We start from the raw sequence: 19,318 nt of genomic DNA, 5'->3' as shown, positions 1-19,318 counted from the left end.
ATGGCGGATGCACTATCCAGGAAGCCGCAGTATCTCGAGGAAGCGGCGCCGGTGGCGGCCAAGCACATTTTCGCACCGAAAGCGTGGGCGTGCGCTTCAGCTGCCGTGGACCTGGACACGGTGCGTCGAGCGCTGCAGACGGATTCGTTCGCACAATCCAAGATGGAGGAGGTGCGAAAAGGCACAGCGAAGGACGACGAGTTCCAGATACGAGACGGACTGCTCATCCGCAGAGGGGCTCTCTACGTGCCCGGAGACGACCTCCCGCGAAAGTCTTGCAACAGCTACACGACGCGCCCAGTGCTGGGCACTTCGGCAAGGACAAGACGGCGGAATTAGTAACCAGAGACTTTTGGTGGCCCAAGGTGAGGGGAGAAGTCGCGGATTACGTCTCCAGGTGTGACACCTGCTAAAGGGCCAAGCCAGTACACAGGAAGCCGGCGGGTCTACTAGAACCCCTACAGACGCCGCTCGAACCGTGGGAGAAAGTGGCCCTGGACTTTGTCACAGATCTGCCCAGCTCGCGAGGCAAAACAGCGGTGCTCGTGGTCGTAGACATGTTCACCAAGATGGCGCACTTTATTCCGTGCGCGAAGGTGGCCACAGCAGAACAGACCGCCAAGCTGTTCATAGACCACATGTTCAAAGCTCACGGCCTGCCGCGGTCCATCCTGTCCGACCGGGGTTGCCAGTTCATCTCGAGCTTCTGGCAGAAGCTGCTGGGCATCCTGAACGTCAAGATCAACTTAGCGTCGGCACGACACCCGCAGACCAACGGACAAGCGGAGAGGTTCAACGCCATCATGCAGCAGTACCTGCGATGCTACGCCAATCAACAACCCTCGACCTGGGTGGACTACCTACCGCTGGCCGAGTTTGCCTACAACAACACGAAGCACGGGTCTACAGGAGTGACACCGTTCTTCGCCAATAATGGGCGGCATCCCAGAACTTTCCCGGGGTTAGAGACGAAGGGGGAGGGGGAGCCAAGGGGAGCAGAGCACTTAGCAGCAGAGTTACAGGAGGTCCACGAGCAACTCCAAAGGCAATTGGAACTGGCGAAACACGCCTACAAAATGCAGGCAGACAAGCACAGGAGGGTCGGGGAGGACATCCGGGTGGGGGACTGGGTCTGGTTAGCAGCCCAGGCAGTGCCGGCCAGGACGCTAGCTAAGAGGAAGCTCAAGCACAAGCAGCTGGGACCTTACCAGGTCGCGGCGCAAATCAATCCAGTGGCCTTCCGGTTGACACTCCCGGAGGGCTCCAGAATGCACCCAGTCTTTCATAGGTCAGTGCTCACACCCTACAGGGAACCCCACAGGTTTCAGGCGACAGGGAACGCGCCAGACCCACTTAACGAATCTCCGAAGAGGGAGGGGTCACGGAGGGCGACGCCACTCAACGAGGTCACGGAGATTTTGGACTCGAGGTGGGGGGAAGAGGGGGTGGAATACCTCCTCGCCAGGGAAGGTACCCCAGCCAGCGCTAACAGGTGGGTACCGTGCTATGCCGTGGAGGAGCACTATCTTAAAGACGAGTTCCATGCACTCTTCCCACACAGACCTATGCCGGCAGAGTATTTCGACGACTGGCTCTTCACACCCACTCTGTCAGCCAGTACGTTCCAGGGTTTTTCATCAGCTGAAGAGACGCCGCCGGACACTAGCTCCTCGGAGGGGTCTCTCTCGGGGTTTGCCACAGACCGCTCCTATTGGTGGGACACTCAACCGGAGGTGGGGTGGCGCAGGGAGTTGCTGTGGGGACCTTTGCAAGCAGTCTCACCAGAGGTACCCGGGGGAGGGGAGGACATGGACGTGTTGGGGGAGGATCCTGGATTCGAGCACATCAGCAGAGAGATGGAAGCAGAGGAAATCGACGTCGATGAGCCCGTTGCGGTTGGGCCAGATCCAGTGGACCGGCTACACACCAGGGGGGAAGAATGGTATCCCGCACTCACACCCACTGGACTGGAGCACCCGGAACCCACACCCGAAGAGGGGGAGGGGGGAAGGGGGCTTCGAGGGGGGGATGGATGTCAGGGAATCAGGAGCAGGAGCACTAGGGAGAGAGGATTGGGAGAGCGAAGGGGAAGAATCCGAGGGCAGCGTAGGGGAGTATGACAGTGGCCCGAGAGATTCCATGAGCTTCTCCAGCGAATCAGAAGATTCCCAGAAGGGGGCGCCGATGGTCAGGGCAAGGGGGGTCCCAGGGGGGACGCACCAGAAACAAGGAGCCAGAGGGGAACCCCAAAGCAGCAGTGGAGGATCGGGACCAGTTTCCCCACCAGAGCGTAGTGGGGGGGAGGAGTCACATGTGTCAGGAGCAGTGTCTCCTCCAGAGAGGGAGTCAGGGCTGACCACGCCTCCAAAGGAGGGGAGGTCAGTTGCAGCTAGCCCCCCCGATGGGGGAAGCAGTGACAGCAGCAGTGGAACGGTCAGGAGGAAAGCTGCTGGCTGGGCGCGCGCGCCAAGTTCAAATGTGCAGGCGCGCGGAACAGCAGGAGACCCGGATGGGGAACCAGCTCCTAAAGCCCGCCGGAGGGAGGGAGAAGGCTGAGGGGAATCAGCGGGAGAAGAGGCTAGAAAGGGCGGAACCCCGGCGGGCAGGCGGACCCAGAGGAGGAAGGAGCAGCGGAGAAGGTGGAGCAAGGCTAGAATCTTAAATTGGTGTCAAGGGGGAGGAGACTCAGACGGAGCATCAGTGGTCTGACACTTTAGACGTGGGGCTGCGCGCTGCGGCTCTGGAAGTGAAACTGAACTTCAATAAAGACTTTTATACTTAACAACGAAGCAGCGTTGGTCCTTTGTGAGCTGGGACCTAGGGTAGCTCTGACACTCCCACTTTACCTAAGAGGAGCTTAGTGTGAGGCAGGCTAAGCCAAGCAATAGTGACTTAAGAGTCATTCACTCAGAAAGATGGGGCGTGTCACAACCGGCATTGAGTGATTTAATATCTCAGCTACTAAATGCAAGTTGCTCTCTGATTACACAGCTAATTGTAGTGGTGAGGGTCAGGGATGCCATGTTCCTGCCTCCCCATCCCAGCCCCCACCGCTATAAGCACTGCCTGAGGTGGCCAACTCCCTTTGGCTAATTATATGGCCATCCCTGTGTGACAACAATTCAAACACCAGAATTGAGCACACATTGTTAAATTAAAACAAACAAAAAATATTGCCAAGCAGTTCTATATGTTTCCTTTCATAGGCTCAAATGGCAGCTGCAGAAAAGAAAAACAAACAGCATTTAAAGAAAGATTTAAAAAATAAATGGATAAAATCTCAGCACTAATAATACACACATTCCAGGCTGCCTGAGATCTCTCTTGGGTGTCTGGAAACAGCTTTTAGAAGAGGCATTTATTGTATAAGGAATCCTTAAAGTGGCAATTTAGTGACCACCTCCAGTTGTTAGATTCCCATTCACCTCAAGGGGGGGGGGGGGCGTGAGTACCAGTAGTATGTCACTATCACTCATAATCTATAGCTGAAGTTCTGGGCCTGCTGGGGTCAGTGATAATGCTTCTAGTGGCTTCATCTCTTTCGCTAGAATAGTCTCTTTGGAATTACTGTAAAGCAAATGTCTGCCTATCAGCTTGGACCTTCAGGGTCTCAGCTCTCTCTTCCCTTGATGAAATTTCTGTTGAGCACCTGTAGTGCTTTAGCACTGGCATACAAATTACTAATTGGGTTCAGTACATTAACACAGTGGCAATGAATTAGCATAGGGATTACAAATGTTTAATTTTTTAAATGGATATCATTATCTATTGTGCTACCCACACTCTTGGGACTCTCACTATGTTTAGAACAAAAACATTTTCAGTATGTCTCGGTAAGTATTAGAAATGAAGGCACACACCTTAAATAGCACATAGCAAGGTGTTTTTCTTCAATCTATCCTCCAAAGTTCTTACCACATGGTCCAACAGGGTCTGAAAAGTCATACATTCCCACCCACGCTTGGAATGAAAAGAAAATTATCCACCATTGCACAGCTTATTTATGTTCCAGATCAAATGAACTGGATGTTCATGCCAATATATCTGGGGGGAACTTTTATTTACAATGAATATGTTTCGCTTTCAGATCTGCAAACATATCTTTGCTCTGAGGTCTTTCTATATGGGAAGTAAAGTACTGTCATGTTTGGAGTAGGACCTTTTGGCTAAGTATCATAAAATACTTTCCCCAAGGAAGTCTGTTAGGCTTCCTCCTTATTTAGATTCGGGATCAAACTACATTTTATGTGGCTGATCTGTGATTGAATCTCCTGTTGTTTTTATTGTTCCTTTAAAACTGCTGCACAGTTTTAAAAATTGATCAGAGAAGTGGAACTTAGATCAGGAGATGTGCAACACCCACCCTTGTCTGTTTCCCTAATTACAGCTTCAGGAAGTGGGGAAATGGATGGAGGAAGGATGAAGAAAATATTAAGTCTCAAGCAAATATCATGTCCAGCTTTGCCACTTGAGATTTTTTAACTGGTGTCACATGCTGGTGGGTGCTCTCAGAAGATAGGGTCCCAGGCTGTGTACCCATTACTGTTCACTCTGGCCCCAGTGGACTCCCACCCCTGTATTCTGAATCCATGTATGTGCAACATTATCCTTGATCCACAGGTATCCACAGGGAAGATCAGCCTGGCTCAAACTGGATATAAATACCTCCTCATTCCATTCTGTCCCTGGATAAATAATCCCCTTCCTCTGCATTTTCCATCCATTCTCCTTGTGTGGCAGAGAGTCTCTCTCTCTCTCTTTTAATTGATGTGAGCCATTTGGGAGACAATTATTGACTGGAAAGTGGGATACAAAAAAAATATAATAAATCAATAAACCATCTTGGGAAATCTTGCCTCTTCTTGGTTTTATTATTGATCTGTAAGTTGTTCTTGGAGTCCTATCTGAAGAGAGGGGTGAAACAGGTTTCAATAGCTAAAGAATAAATAAGTGCATTGATTTTATCCCCAATGCATATGCAGGAAAATAGCAGTCCATTGCAGTGAACGCATAAGCAAAACCCCATTAGGAGAAACTCTGCCAACAGCAGCAATTGCCCTCATCATCAAAGGCTGGGGTCCACCTAAACCAGCTCCTCAAATCTAACAGTTCCAGAGAAAAGGCTTGATCATTCTTTATGTAGTTCTGCCATTTAAGCTAAGCAAGTCTGGACTCAGCATTGTATTTTATGTACAGTTCTGGTACAATATGCTTAGCAGTCAAAGTGAATATCAAACTTCACAGACAACCCTTTTTAAAAAACAAAAAAATCTGCATATTTATATAAAGATGAAATCACACATAATTCAGGTTTCATTAGCTTTAATCTGAACTTCTACATGATGATGATGATGCTCATTCAGACTCAACTATTGCTTTTTAAAATATCATATACGGTATGCAACAAAACCCACTACAGAGCTCCAATTAGACATGGCTAGATGTTGGCCATGGGCTCCTTTCTAGGTGTTAAGGGATAAGGTTTTTGTGCACTAACAGGGTTGTAAGTTTGGCAGCTGGTCCATCCATTTTATTCGACCCTCTTGGCCTCTGGGTTCAGGCTCATCACTGTACCTTCTTAAATACTTGCTTACATTTGACGCCACAAGCTCTTATTTCCTGAAAAAGAAAAGTCAATACTTAAATGCTACTTCTTCAAACACTGTGTTCTTCGTAGATAAACACTGATGTCTTCCTTAGAATCGAATAGTATTCATAGTCAAACAGAAATAGCTGAATGATTACATTGGGAGTGTGTGCCCCTTTCACAAACATAAACGCTTATCTGGGGACATTTTAAAATATTTTCTCAGTATGAATGAAGATATTAGCTATCCAGATAACAAGACACTTCTTTCTACTCTTTTATATCTATGTGGCACATCCTCCCTCCTTTCTCTCATCGCACCTCAGTGGGCTGAGAAGGGCCTTTGGAAATGGCAATGTGGGCTGGGTAGGAACATAAGGGAGAGGCTTTTCATCAGGTACTGGGGTTCCAAGCTGGTTTTTAAACTTAAAATCAGCACCTCGGTCCTGGAAACAAAAGCAGAACCCAGTGCAGGCAGGCAAAGAGAAGCACAGTATGAGCAAACCAGAAGTGGATTTAGGGGAGTGCCACAATTTCGCCTGCACTTGGCACCAGAATTATGTTGTAGAATGGAAGGTGAAAGGTTGGGGGGCGCTGAATTTTGGTGCCACACAGGGTGCCATTGAAATTTGAGACCCCAAGGTCTGCCTCTGATCAAACGGCTGTTAACAATCCAGCAGCCATTTTGTGCACCAGTTGACGTTTCCAACATATACACTCCAAAGCCCTTTAGACTAAAGGAAGCATTCTGGAGGTGTTTCAAGAATCTCTTAACCTTCAACCTGAGTAGTCCCCATAGAGAATAGGATATTTGCACCTAAAAGGAGAGGTGTGGGACAGGAATTGAGATGCCTTTGATTTATTAGAAAAGATCAAACTTGTATTTTTAAAGGAGATACTTTTGGACAAAGTTAACGTTATTTTATAAGATAACACTTTAAAAAAAAAAATGACCTGGATGCTATGGGCATAATTTTCTCAGTCTAAAGAAGAACTTTTGATATCACTTCACAGAAAATATTAATCTAGTTGAGGAAAATCCATTCCTGGGGTGAGTGACCTAAAGCAGGTGAGTGATCTGAATGGAACTGGAAGAGGAAAGAAAGTGCACTTTAGATTTCAAAAAGTACCAGAAAGTGGGACAGACTGAATGGAAATGATTTAACAAATGAAAAAATACTGGCACACATTCTGTTCATTTTTTGTGTCAATGGATTTGATAAAGGAGTAAATGCAGCCAGGATGTGTGATCTCACAACAATGGGCTATCTATTGAAGAGAAAGGGACATCACAATACAGAAAAAACTCAGGAACGACTTGACAGCGGCAGAGAAATAAAGCCTAAAGTGGAATGGGAGTTAACATAAGATGTGTATGTTTTAATTAACTAAAAAATGCTGACTTGGAAAATAATCTGCCTGGAAAGAATGGTGAATAAATGCCGAAAGCTTATGGCAGATCACTTAATAGACGTTATAAAAGGATTAATTAATTAACATTTGGAATATTGTCTGAAGTTCAATAGGACCATAAAATTATTACTGAAGCATCATAGAATAATTTTTATGGTGCCTGAATGCCCTACATATTCAGAAACTCTCAAAGATACAAGCATGTGAAGATGAGATATCCAAATACATTAATAACACAACAGAAGTATTTTTTTTAAAAAAAATTGAGGAGGGGAGGAAAGATGAATGATGCTTTCAGAAGCAGGTAAGAGAAGTGATAATTTAAGCTGTCAAAAAGCATAAATAAAATACAAACAATGGTGGATTAGGATATGGCAGTTTAGAAATATCTATCACCTATCTATCTATCTATCTATCTATCTATCTATCTATCTATCATCTATCTATCTATCCCCCACTCAAACCCCTGATGTGCATAACTAGTTGAAAGTAGATGTGAATTTGGTCAGCACCTAATGCTGTAGTCCACTTATGTTTGAGTAAACTCCCTTAGCTCAAAGGGATTCATTTCTGACACACAGATAGGACTGTAACATAGTTCTCTTAGAGGTACTCTTGGAGAGTAGAGTAAGGCTTGGAAACCCAAGGATCTAAGTGGCTTGCCGGTAAATCACGTTACCAGAGACTCCACTCCCAACACACCACTCTTTCTAGTTACTGCTCCTTAACTTATGGTCTCATGAAGAAGTTACAGCCCTAGTGGTGGGAAATTATTTGCCAAGTAGACACATTATGTGACCCATGAGAGCAGCAAAATAACAAGAATGTGGAACAGTGATGGGATAAAATCAGGCCAAATCTTTATTGACTGCAGCAGACAGGGCAAGGGTTAAGCCCCATGTTGATGGAATGGATCTGCCGGGAATGGACCTCCCCAAACCTGTTCTGTGCGAGTCAGCCAGTGTTGAACCTTGCCATGGTGCAAGCCCAGCAAGCAAAGTCTCACAGGGCAACCAAGGTGCAGATTTCTACCAGGCACAAACCCCAAGCCGAGCTTGGGAGTGCCATGACGAATTATGTCCTCAGGCTACTTATGGGGACCCCCTGTACAATGTTGATCCTGCTCAATGCCATTTCTGCCCTCACACAAACAATGCTCTTTGCCTAACAAAGGAAGGCTGTAATTTCACTGAGGGAAAGGTGGGGGGAAATCCCTCAACCATGTACCAATCAAGTTGAGAGAAATATCCCTTTCCAGCCCTGTCAACCAGCGACCCAGAATTGCTCAGTGACCCAGAATTGCTCAGTGAAGGCTCTAACCCGAGGGTGGGCAGGCAGGGAGCTCTCAAGGCAAAATGGCCCTGAGTTCCAGGGGAAGCAGCCTTATTAAGGCATTCCCCTCTCCTTTGCAGCTTTTCCCCATGAGCCCACCACATACCTTGCCCTGTATTTTGCTGCAATCTATGGGTCACAGCACCGCCAGGCAAAGGTGTCCCGTGCTTATGGGGCATGGAGCGAAGCCTACAGTAGGCAAGGTAAAGTGAGACTCCCTAAGTGAGTGCAGCACCATATTACAAACAAATGGAGACACTGAAACCATTTTCCTATTCTTTATTTAGGAACCCCCTCTGCAACAGACACACCAGTTATCCCCCCCACCCCCCCACCCCCGTGTAGTGATAATGGCTGCAGATCTGGCAATGCTTTAATCAAAACAAACTACATATTTGCTTGAGGATTATCATACAGATTCTTTCAGGTATGAATTCTACAGAAAATTAGCAGAAGGAGAAATTATGTGTGGCGTTATTATCACCATACATTTTTATAACACTATAATGGCTGAACTAAACTTCCTGTTAAATGTGCCTGTGCACTGACATTTTAAAGTGTCTTATCTTTTACTTTTAAAACAACAGCTTCATGGGGGCTCAGTCAAGATTGGCACCACAGGAAAGGTCAACTCTTCACTGTGCTCCTGGTAAAAATGGTCACTGCCAGCTGTTACTGATCCTGAGTACAAAGCTGCCATTGGCCTGACCATTACAATACATTATTATCAATACCTAGTTTGCCCCTAAGGATGAGATCCTAATTTCACTTAAGTCCCATATAATTAGGAAAATGTAAATATATGGGGACAGCAGGAATAAGTGCACTAGCTCTGTGTCCTCTGTTGCAACTGTCTGAAGTGTGCGTGGACCCTGTGCACTTTATAACCCCCAAATGTGTGATATCAAAGGCTCCCTGCTTCCCTGCTACTTTCCCAGGTGACTGAGCTGCCCTCCCTAATTGCAATGCCTGCACAGAGCCTCTCTTGGAAGCACATGCCATTAGAATCAATAGGACCGGCTTCCAATTAAATATTCCTAGGATTAGAGTGCTGGCGTTGAAACTGTTGTCTCATTTTACAGATGGCGAAGAAGTTGAGAGTTATGCAATAAAGACTGCGGTGAGATTCAGAAGCATGTCTCCAAGTTCCAACCCAACTATTCTCTCTCTCATTTTACTACAGCTCGTCCTGTTGGCTTTGATGGAAATTCAAACTTGAAAGCTCCATCCATCTACAATCTCAATGGCTCATCTGGATGTTTACCAAGTTAGCATCCTAAACAAATGGTGAAGTGCATTTAGTAGGCAGTAAGTTCTCAGGGATGAGTTTGTAGCCCCCTGTGGGAAGAGGACTTTCAAGAGGGCTATAAACAAGATACTTGAAAAAGCAGCAGCAATAAACTTTATTAGGTCCTACTATCTCAGAAAGTCAGAAATAATGGTTAGAAAGGAAATAATACTTTCAAAACGGAATTGCTCTCTTTCATTTCCTAAGCTAAAAAAAATTCTAGCCTTAAAAAGAAAAGAAAATAGCTCCCTTCCTCCACTTATGACCTGTGGTTTGGGATGCAAAAATCTTCCCCAGCCACACACCGTTTTGTATCACAGAGCGAGTCAAGGGCACTTCTGTTACATGCTTTCTCTTGTGTAAATGGATCAAAGCAATTTGACGGTTAATATAAAGATTTGCTGAATTTAGAATGCTGCTATTTATGACAGGGACACGAAAGAGATTATTGCCTTAGAAGTAAATCAAACACAATGCCAATGCTTAATTACTCCAGAGTTAGCCAGCATAATGCACAAGCAAATTGCGGATTATTGCATTTAGCCATATGAACAAATAAAGACTTTGGGGAGTGGAGAGAGGTGAGGGAAATATATCTGAAACATTGCATGTCCTTACCAAGTGCATTTCGTCCCCTTCAATCCACTGGGTCCAGCCTCGGCCTTCTTTTTCTCCTTTCTGTACACAAAGAAGTTTATCTCCGTCCCACGTCACACAGGTCTAGTAAAATGCATTAAAAAAAAAACAGTATGATGGTAACTTTTAAATTCATCAGCTCAAACCCAGTTGGGGTCAATTTCCTTTAGGAAGCAAAACTCAATACCGAATGGAAGAGCAACTATTATTATTATTATTATTATTATTATTATTATTATTATTATTATTATCATTATTATTATTACAGCTTCTTCCAAAAGAAGGCAACTGCTGTTTTTCCGAATAAATCAACAATGAGGGAGATAAACTGGTGTAGCCTTCAGATTAAGTGAGAGATTCATTAAAGCCTAACTCGCTTATCCCAGCGGCACTTGCTATAGGATTTCTCCCTTAGAGTTGTTTGCAGAATAATACCTGGAGCCCAATAGAATGGGAAACATATGACCCTGAGCAGACTATAATTTAATCTATTTATATGCTTTCTATGTTGTATAGATTATTTTATTTTGCATTTTTAAAAAATCTTAGTAGAGTTGGTTAAACTATTTAAGAAGGGACCATCTATGGTTGGGGGAGATAGACTGTGGAAGGCAAGGAGGGAAAACTAGGGGAAACTGTTGGATGTTGAAATGTTAAAATCTTGAATAAACAGTTAAAAATACCCATCTATTTGGTTTTTCCAATTTCTCTGGGGTTTTTTACACAGTAGATATACTTGGGTTAAAAGAAGGGGCTTTAAAAACAATCCACAGTGAGAAAAACACATCGTAAAAGCTAAGGAACAATAAACTCCACTATAGTTCAGCTCCTGTCTGTATGCATAACCTGTCGATTTGATAGGCTGCGGAAAGGATAGACTTGGTCAACAAATGATGTGCTGCATTATAGAATCCACACAGCTTATGCTAATCGGAGCTAGTTTAACAGAAGTCAGCGGAATTACACATGCATTTAGCACAGATGTAGCCAGAAAAAAAAGTTGTGCCTGTCTAATGCCCAGTTCAAGAGCGGGAAATAACTAGATTCATTACAAGCACTTTGATCATTCCTCACTACCACGGATTCTGTTGACAAGGCACAAGCAGCTTTTCAACCAGCAGGAGGAGCCGCTGTTCAGCATTTTCAATCTTTGGCTACAAAGCCAATTGACCTTGGGAAAATGCAGCGGTTTTTATAGTTCCTTTTTACCAATCTTTCTTTCAAGTGATTTAGCATGGCTTCAGAAAGACAGAAGGCAAGGGACTTCTTAACCCAGCTTTCTCATAATCTATGATTTCCAGTAACCCATTTCCCCCCACCCCCACCATCTTTGGGAAGCATATGACTGTAGTAAGGGGTGTGTTTTTGGCTCTTTTATTAATACTGTGTCTACTTCCCCAGACAGTTCAAATAAGGCAAGCACCATGCTAAATGCAATACGATCTCCACTCGCTTCAGTAAGACTTGCATGGGGCTGTACAAACACCGGTCACATAGGAACAGCGCCTGACTGAATATTCCCCGTGTCTATCCCCACTCCCTCCCAAATGCAAGACATTGGATTCAGACCAGCCAGTCCCCAAATATATAGACAGAAATACTTATTCCTGCAACCCATGAGCTGGCTAATTAGTTCAAAAGAAAGTGGTGCGTGAAGATCTACACCAGGAACAAAGGGGAAAATAAAGATGTAGTAGACAGCATCTTAAAAAGTAGAGACATCACCTTGCCAACAATGGTCCTTATAGTAAAAGCTATGGTTTTCCCAGTAGTGATGTATGGAAGTGAAAGCTGGACCATAAAGAAGGCTGATCGCCGAAGAATTGATGCTTTTGAATTATGGTGCTGGAGGAGATTCTTGAGAGTCCCATGGACTGCAAGAAGATCAAACCTATCCATTCTGAAGGAAATCAGCCCTGAGTGCTCACTGGAAGGACAGATCGTGAAGCTGAGGCTCCAATAGTTTGCCAACCTCATGAGAAAAGAAGACTCCCTGGAAAAGACCCAGATGCTGGGAAAGATGGAGGGCACAAGGAGAAGGGGACAACAGAGGATGAGATGGTTGGATAGTGTTCTCGAAGCTACCAGCATGAGTTTGAGCAAACTGCGGGAGGCAGTAGAAGACTGAAGTGCCTGGCGTGCTCTGGTCCATGGGGTCAGGAAGAGTCGGACATGACTAAATGACTAAACAACAAAAGTAGCACCTATGAGACCAGCAGTGACTCCTATTGACCAAGAGGCCACTGCAGAAGCGGCATTGGGTGGGCACTGGGCAGATCTGGCCTCCAAGGGGTGTACTGCAGTTGTTGCTGCCACCACAGCTGCAGCAGAGGATAATTCCGTGGAGTCTAGATCTGCTGCCCCTGCGGATCTTGCTGCCTGAGGTGGTAACCTCCCATTGCCTGCCTATATTGGGTGGGCCGGCCCTGAAGGGTGAGGTGCTCCAAGTGAGAGAAGGGCTGCCCAGCCATTGGTTGGTGAACTTCCTTGGAATCAACTGTGTGGGGTGGTGATGGAAGAGGAGAGCATGCCTTGGGATTGACACACCTGAACTTCCTACTGATTCTATTTTAATGCTGCTGCTTTAATAGACTTTGACATTATTTCAATACCAATGTTTTGATTTTTAGATTTGTATTAAAACAATGTTTTAGATCTTTAGATTTGCATTATTGGTTAGTGTCTTTGGTTAGTTCCTGAAAAGGTTTTTAGTCAGCTAAATGTGGACATCTTTTTTCTTACTCTTCTGATTAATGGAGGAGACTGATCTCTGATAGGCTTAGTAGGAAAATTTAAATTAAGAGGCAGGATGCCCTCATTGTGTTAGCTGGCTATAATGTGGTTATAACACACAGTGATACCTCTAGTTGCGGACACAATCTGTTCCGGGGTGCCGTTCGCACTCTGAAAAGTCCACAACTAGAGCGGCGTTTCTGCGCATGTGCGAAGCATGTAGAATGCTTCTGTGCACGCATGTGCAGTGAAACCTGGAAGTATACACTTCCGAGTTTGCTGCATTTGCAAGCTGAAAAGACGCAACATGAACCTAACGCAACACGAGGTATGACTGTATTAGGATTTATAGAAGGTTTTAAATGGATTTGGCATACTTTTACCATCTGGCCTGAAGGAGTGGGTAGAAGGGATGGTGACCTGCTGTGACTTATTTGCAAAATGTTTTGAGAATAAAATTGCTTGCTATTATACCAGGTGCCTAGTACTTTTCCTTTACTTTGATTCTTTTGATTCATTCTTACAAATGTCTCCTCACCTCCACATTCACATTACCTCTATAAAAATAGATCTGACAACCTGAATTTCTTGAGGCAACATGTACATCCATCCTAAGTCAGATGTGTATAATATTTTAACACCACCTAAATTTCCTGCGACCTCTTTCACCAACTGCAGGAAAGTGAGGAAACATGAGTGCATTAGTTTCTTATCTTAACACTTCTACTGTAAAGTGCAACAGGAAAACACATATATTTAAGCTATTTCTATACTGGGAGTTCACGCTTCCCTCCCCAGTCCCATGGAGGAGACGTGCAATGTGCTCCTTTGTACATTACAGTAGATGCATGAAAAGAACAAGCCATTGACACCCCCTGCAATTGCAAAAGAGCCCTGGAAAGCATTGCAACATTGTAATGTTACTGAAGTTCACTAATGAATTCAGAAACATTTAAATCTCAGATTAAATATGTTTAGGGAAGGCAGTCTTCCTTTATTTTGCAATCCACATATCCTGGAGCTATGGTGTGTGTGAGAGAGTCCTACTGGAGTTTACGCATAGAAAACAAAATGCTTTGGTTACCCCATGCCCAGGAAACTTCATTATTCTTTGCTAACTAGAATGTTTTGCATGGTGGCTCCTAGCTGGAAGATGTGCATTTTCTTTAAAATGTAATTTAGTTTCATAGCTTCTAGTACTAATGCTGCTGGTTCCATTTCCAATTGTGCATGAAACATACTAAATCTTCCCTGTTGAAATTCACTCTCTTATAACAATTTAAAGAAGCATGTTTATTTTAAGTGTTTCCCAGTGGCGCTCAGCATCAACAACATAAGGGACCAGAACGCTGCCTATGGGAAAAGAACAGGCAAGGATAACTGTGCACAGCAGGCAGAGAGAATTCCCTAGAAGGCAACATGTGTTCACCCTGGAGATAACACCTGTCTTGAAAGCTGAACAACTCTCGCTGTTTCTAAACTTTGAGTGGATACACTTCTCATCCCTTAGAGTATACCACTTAGAAAACAAAACAGCTTGTTAACGAAAGACACCATGGGAGTGAAATATCAACTAGTACTTGGTGCTGCTGTCAGGATGCTAGATATAAACTCTCTGATGGAAGACAGATCTCACGACACCTTTAGCTACAGTTTCCTGATGGAATTATCTGCTGCATGGGCACTGCAGTTATCCCTGGCCAAGTGCGATTTCTTTGCCCGCTGTGGGTTTTACATTAAAACGTGTTGAAAACCAAACAGTTAAAGGCAAACTGGGGCAGTAGCAGCCATGGGAGGAACTCTGTATGTGAACACACACAACAACAACAACAACAACAACAACAACAACAACAACAACAACAACAACACAAAAGCAACAAGAATTGGCCCCAACAAATTGGTGGTATCTCAGCTCAGGTCTTCCTGGATAAAAAGGATTATTTTAGATCCATTTCCATTTGGATTCAGGCCTGTTTATGAAATTAAGACAGCTGTTGTTGTGTTGGTTCATCTATGATGAAAACTACATCTTGGAGGCTTTCAGGACCATCAGTGTGGGTATCCTTTTGGACTGGCTAGTTGCTTGGCGCTTGGAGGCACCATTATACAGTGGTGTCAGTCATTCTTGGATGGGTGCCTCCAGAAGGTGGTGATTGGGGAAGTCCTGTTAGATTCCTTGGTCATTGTCCCTCATGGCTCCATCTTGCTCCCCATGCTATTTAGCATCTATATGAAACTACTTGGTGAGGTTGTCCAGGGTTCCAGGGCTCCTTGTCACTTCGTCTTACTTTTTCCACTTTAAATATGCTGCAGGTGGTTAATTGGTTGGCTTTTAAAATCATTTAAGTTGATGCATTTTATCCCTCTTGTTGTACTGTTTTTGACAATTCTATTGTCTTTAACCTCTTTCTTACTGCTGCTAGCCACCTTGAGCACCATTTGGTAGGATATAAAGCTAACAAACAAATTTGGAAGGAGACATTACCAGAGACCTATGGTGTGTTTTGTATATGCGTATAACATTTAGGTTTATTTGCAAATATAAAGCTGAGCATAGATTAAGACACACAGCACAGCACATCCACAAGCAGCAATTTCCCTGCCCCTGCATCAGTTCTCCACAGAGAGGCATTCCTTCTCTCACAGATGCTTGCAGCTAGAGGTGAAGGAATCTGTCAGTTTCCGTTTCACATTTGCTTTGACTACTGCAATGCCCTTTACATAGGGCTTCCCTTGAATTTTGCCTGAAAGCTGGAGCTAGTGCAAAACATTACTGAATAGTTGCTGTTTGGGGCAACCTCTCACCAACATCTCCATTGAAAGGAGTGCACTGTCTGCCAATTTGCTACCGTGCTAGATTCAAGGTATTACCACTGACGTATCAAGCCCGATGCGGTTCTGCAGCAGGGTACCTAGAAACTGTCCCCCTTACATCCCATCATATTCACGTGGTGGTGGTGCCACACAACCCAGTAGGAAAGCATGCTGTGACTTGAAGTGTGCAGTTTAACTGTTTTATAGCCTGGTTCTGTACACTTCTTGCATATTCTCTGAATGTATTCCAAAGAAATACACCCCCCATAACCTGTAGGAGAAATTCAGGCTAGCTTAGCCCAGTCTGCTTTCTTTTATACAGATCTTGCATAACAAGAGAAATGTGCATATGGGTTTTCATTCAGACTTATTGAGATCCACCCCTCCACCCACTTGAAGAAAAATCAGCCACACATCTTGAGGCATTAGCTAGAAATCCCCCTAACAAAAGAAAGTTATGACCAGGAACTGCTGGCCATGCCCACATAATACATAATGTTAGGGTGCTGTGAAATAGTATGCCCTTTCTAAGCACTTAATCAGCTTAACTTAACTAATGTGACTAAACTAAGAATTTGATGGTGTAGGACTGTTTGTGCTTGATTGACTTCAGTTAAAGCTAACATTGGTTTTGACAGAGAGTCGTGCATGCTGTTACATATCTCGCCTTCCATTTTAAAACAGTATGCAGAAAAGTAACTGGAAAAAGGACACAGACAGTTCTTTTTTAAGATCAGACTGGTCAGAAATAAGCATTTTTGTGTTTTTATATTGAAAACCACCCTGTGATCCTTGGATGAAGGATATTTCAGGAAGTTTTTAATGTTTGATGCTGTATTTTGTTGGAAGCAGCCCAGAGTGGCTAGGACAATCCGGGCAGATGGGTGGGGTAAAATGAATGAATGTGATCATTCTAAAGTTTGACATGTGCCTATGCATGCACACAAAAGTATCCATTTTATGCCAAGTTTCCTTACAACCATTTCCTCAAAATGCATGCATGGAGAGGCAATGCTGGAAATGCTAAGGACAGGCTGCGTATGCTGTGCGATCTGTTAGCACATTTCCTTGCTTTCCCCACTTCTTGAATTTCAACTAAATGCCAAATCATTGCAAGTTATGAGCAGGATAGGAATGGATTGTAGTGGATTGTCTGCAACGCATATTGCTTTGGCACTCACTACAGGGAAGAAAAAGAAAGTCCACTTGTATCTCACTATTGTGGAGGAACAAATCAATTTTACGGCATGCCTGTTTGTCTCAACGGCTTGTGGGCTGCGTGTGACAAGGTCTATAATTCTATCATGAGGATGCTAAAAGATGCACCTGGGCTAGAAAGACCACATTAGCTAGTCCAGGCATGATCAAGGACCTAGATACAGACCGTGTACACGAAAAAAGGCTCACAATAATAATTTTCTGCTTCCTTTTTTTGGCATATCAGCATTCTGAGACATTCCTCCCTTTTATATTGTTTGGGTTCATCAGTGAACTGTAGCATGGTGACTCTTTTAAAAGCCTTTGGAAACATGACAGTCTGAATGAAGAATAGGTTTGAAAAAACATGTAATTGGATAAAAAAGCAGAATGCTTCAAAACACTTTTTCAGACACATTTTGCAGCCTGCTGCAGATATGGAGGGGGGGGGCTCTTTATAGTATACATGCCATACATGATTTGATCTTTAAAGCCTTAAACACTGTAGGATCTGGGGATCCTTGGTGGCACCTAAAATCACAGACTTCCCAGACATGTTCACTTGGTGCCTTCTTTGCCATTTTTTTTAAGGTGCCAGATGAAATCTACTCTGTTCTTTTAAGCTGATTTCTTTTTTAGGCTGTAATTCAGGGGTGGGAATCTGATTTGCCCAATGCATTGGATCCTTCCCTTCCCTACCCCAAATTTGACAGGTGAGTTGGGCTACCTACTTGTGAAGCATCTGATGTCCGGTGACAATAGACAGGACTTCAAAGCCCTACACAGGGCTTGCAAAGAGGGAATTTGGTTCTGCAGCCAATCCAGCCGACCTGATGTCAGATGAATGCTGTCAGATATATGGTAGGGGGCATGGTTTGGGGGCAAATGGCCTCACAAGCTCAATTTGACGGTGGAGATTCCACATCCTTGCTGTATTTCCATGCACCCTTACTTGAGTCATTAAATGCAACAGGGCTGACTTCACATTTATTTGTTGTTTTTTAAAACTGGGAATTTGCTCGCTGATCATAGTGTTTTATCTGCCTATTCATTTACTGAGTTGCATTTTTATATACTGGAAATGACTGGAGGCCATCTTCTTGATGAAAGGAGGGGTGTACCATGCTATCAATCAATAAACAACCAAGACAAGGCTTATGAGAAGATACAAATTTGATGAACTACTGCATAAAGCATGCAGTTCCAATTTGCTGAGCAGATTGCTAGGCTAGTGCTGTGCTGTCTCCCTTGGGGTATTTCAAAAAGATCTTTGCTCCCTGTGAAAGAGATCTTTTTTCTGCATCTTTTATGGGGAATAATAGAACTTTCCCCCCCCACACACAAAAAAACCCACCACCCAAAACATGAGTGTTTGTGTGTGTTGCATACTTAACAAGGTGGCCAAAGGGGTCTTTCTTTAACTTTTCCAAGTTACCACTAGTACCTATAGGGCAGAGATGTAAAAACACATAAAAATCTGTTTGCAATTTATATACAGTATGACTGAAGTACAATGTATATATGTAACTCAGCTACTTGCCCAGTGTGGTATCAATGAGAATTGTGACATATAATACTAATGATGAACTTCCCTCCAAACACAGAGTATAACTCATTCCCCCCCTTTTTATTTTAATGGTAGCAATTTGTTTTACTTGCTTTTCTGTCAATCTAATAGGAATATAATTAGTGGAATCTGTGACTCCTTTATAGAACTCCTTTGTAGGCGTAGATGCTTTTACTGCCCACTGCATGGCTGTCTCCTCTGGGCTCCTGACAGTAAGTAAATTGTCACCAGCTTATGTATGCTTGAAAGCACCAGCTTCATGCAAATTAGAATCCACAATAAATGCAAATTACAGCAGTTATGATATTGCTTTCAATGCAGGTTAACTTTTAATTTCAGCAATTAGTAGAAACAAAACAAAGCTGCTGTCTAGATCATGTGTATTCCCCTTAGTGCAATTTGAGTAGGCCAGTAAGCTAAAGCCATATTGACTTAAGGTCGGGAATATGGATGTCTGCAGCTTACCGAAGTATTCATCAAAATAATTGTTTTATCAGAAAACAATGTATTTTTGCCTTATGATCTACATGAAAGAGCTTTGGAAACATTTATTTATAGAGCATCAATGCCGTACTTGCAGGTTAAGTACCACACCTGATCTATTTGACTGCTTAAAATATTGCACTTCTGGCTGAAAGACAACAATATGGAACAAAACAGTATGTCTTCCTCAGTAACAAAAGGCTACTCCCCTTAGCAGGTTTCATTTTGTACCATCCAAGCTTCTATCAAAAACCTGTTATAGGTTTCC

At 43.8% G+C, this 19,318-nt stretch overlaps 1 protein-coding gene across 1 annotated transcript in view; it reads right to left on the bottom strand.

The window, feature by feature from the left end:
- Nucleotides 1-5,305: 5,305 nt before the first annotated feature.
- The window catches only part of RBP1 (retinol binding protein 1), a 32,432-nt gene continuing 18,419 nt past the window's right edge, over nucleotides 5,306-19,318 (bottom strand). Inside the window, exons 3-4 of the mRNA XM_083613982.1 lie at nucleotides 10,239-10,340; nucleotides 5,306-5,619 (exon numbers count right to left, since the gene is read on the bottom strand). Of these exons, the coding sequence (XP_083470108.1) occupies nucleotides 5,566-5,619; nucleotides 10,239-10,340 (156 nt within the window). The 3' untranslated portion in view covers nucleotides 5,306-5,565. The remainder of the gene's footprint in view (nucleotides 5,620-10,238; nucleotides 10,341-19,318) is intronic.

Source organism: Podarcis filfolensis, assembly GCF_964270895.1.
Source record: "Podarcis filfolensis genome assembly, chromosome: 5".
NCBI classification, from domain to species: domain Eukaryota; kingdom Metazoa; phylum Chordata; class Lepidosauria; order Squamata; family Lacertidae; genus Podarcis; species Podarcis filfolensis.
The sequence above is the reverse complement of the archived record's forward strand: the minus strand, read 5'-3'. Positions and strand labels throughout refer to the sequence as shown.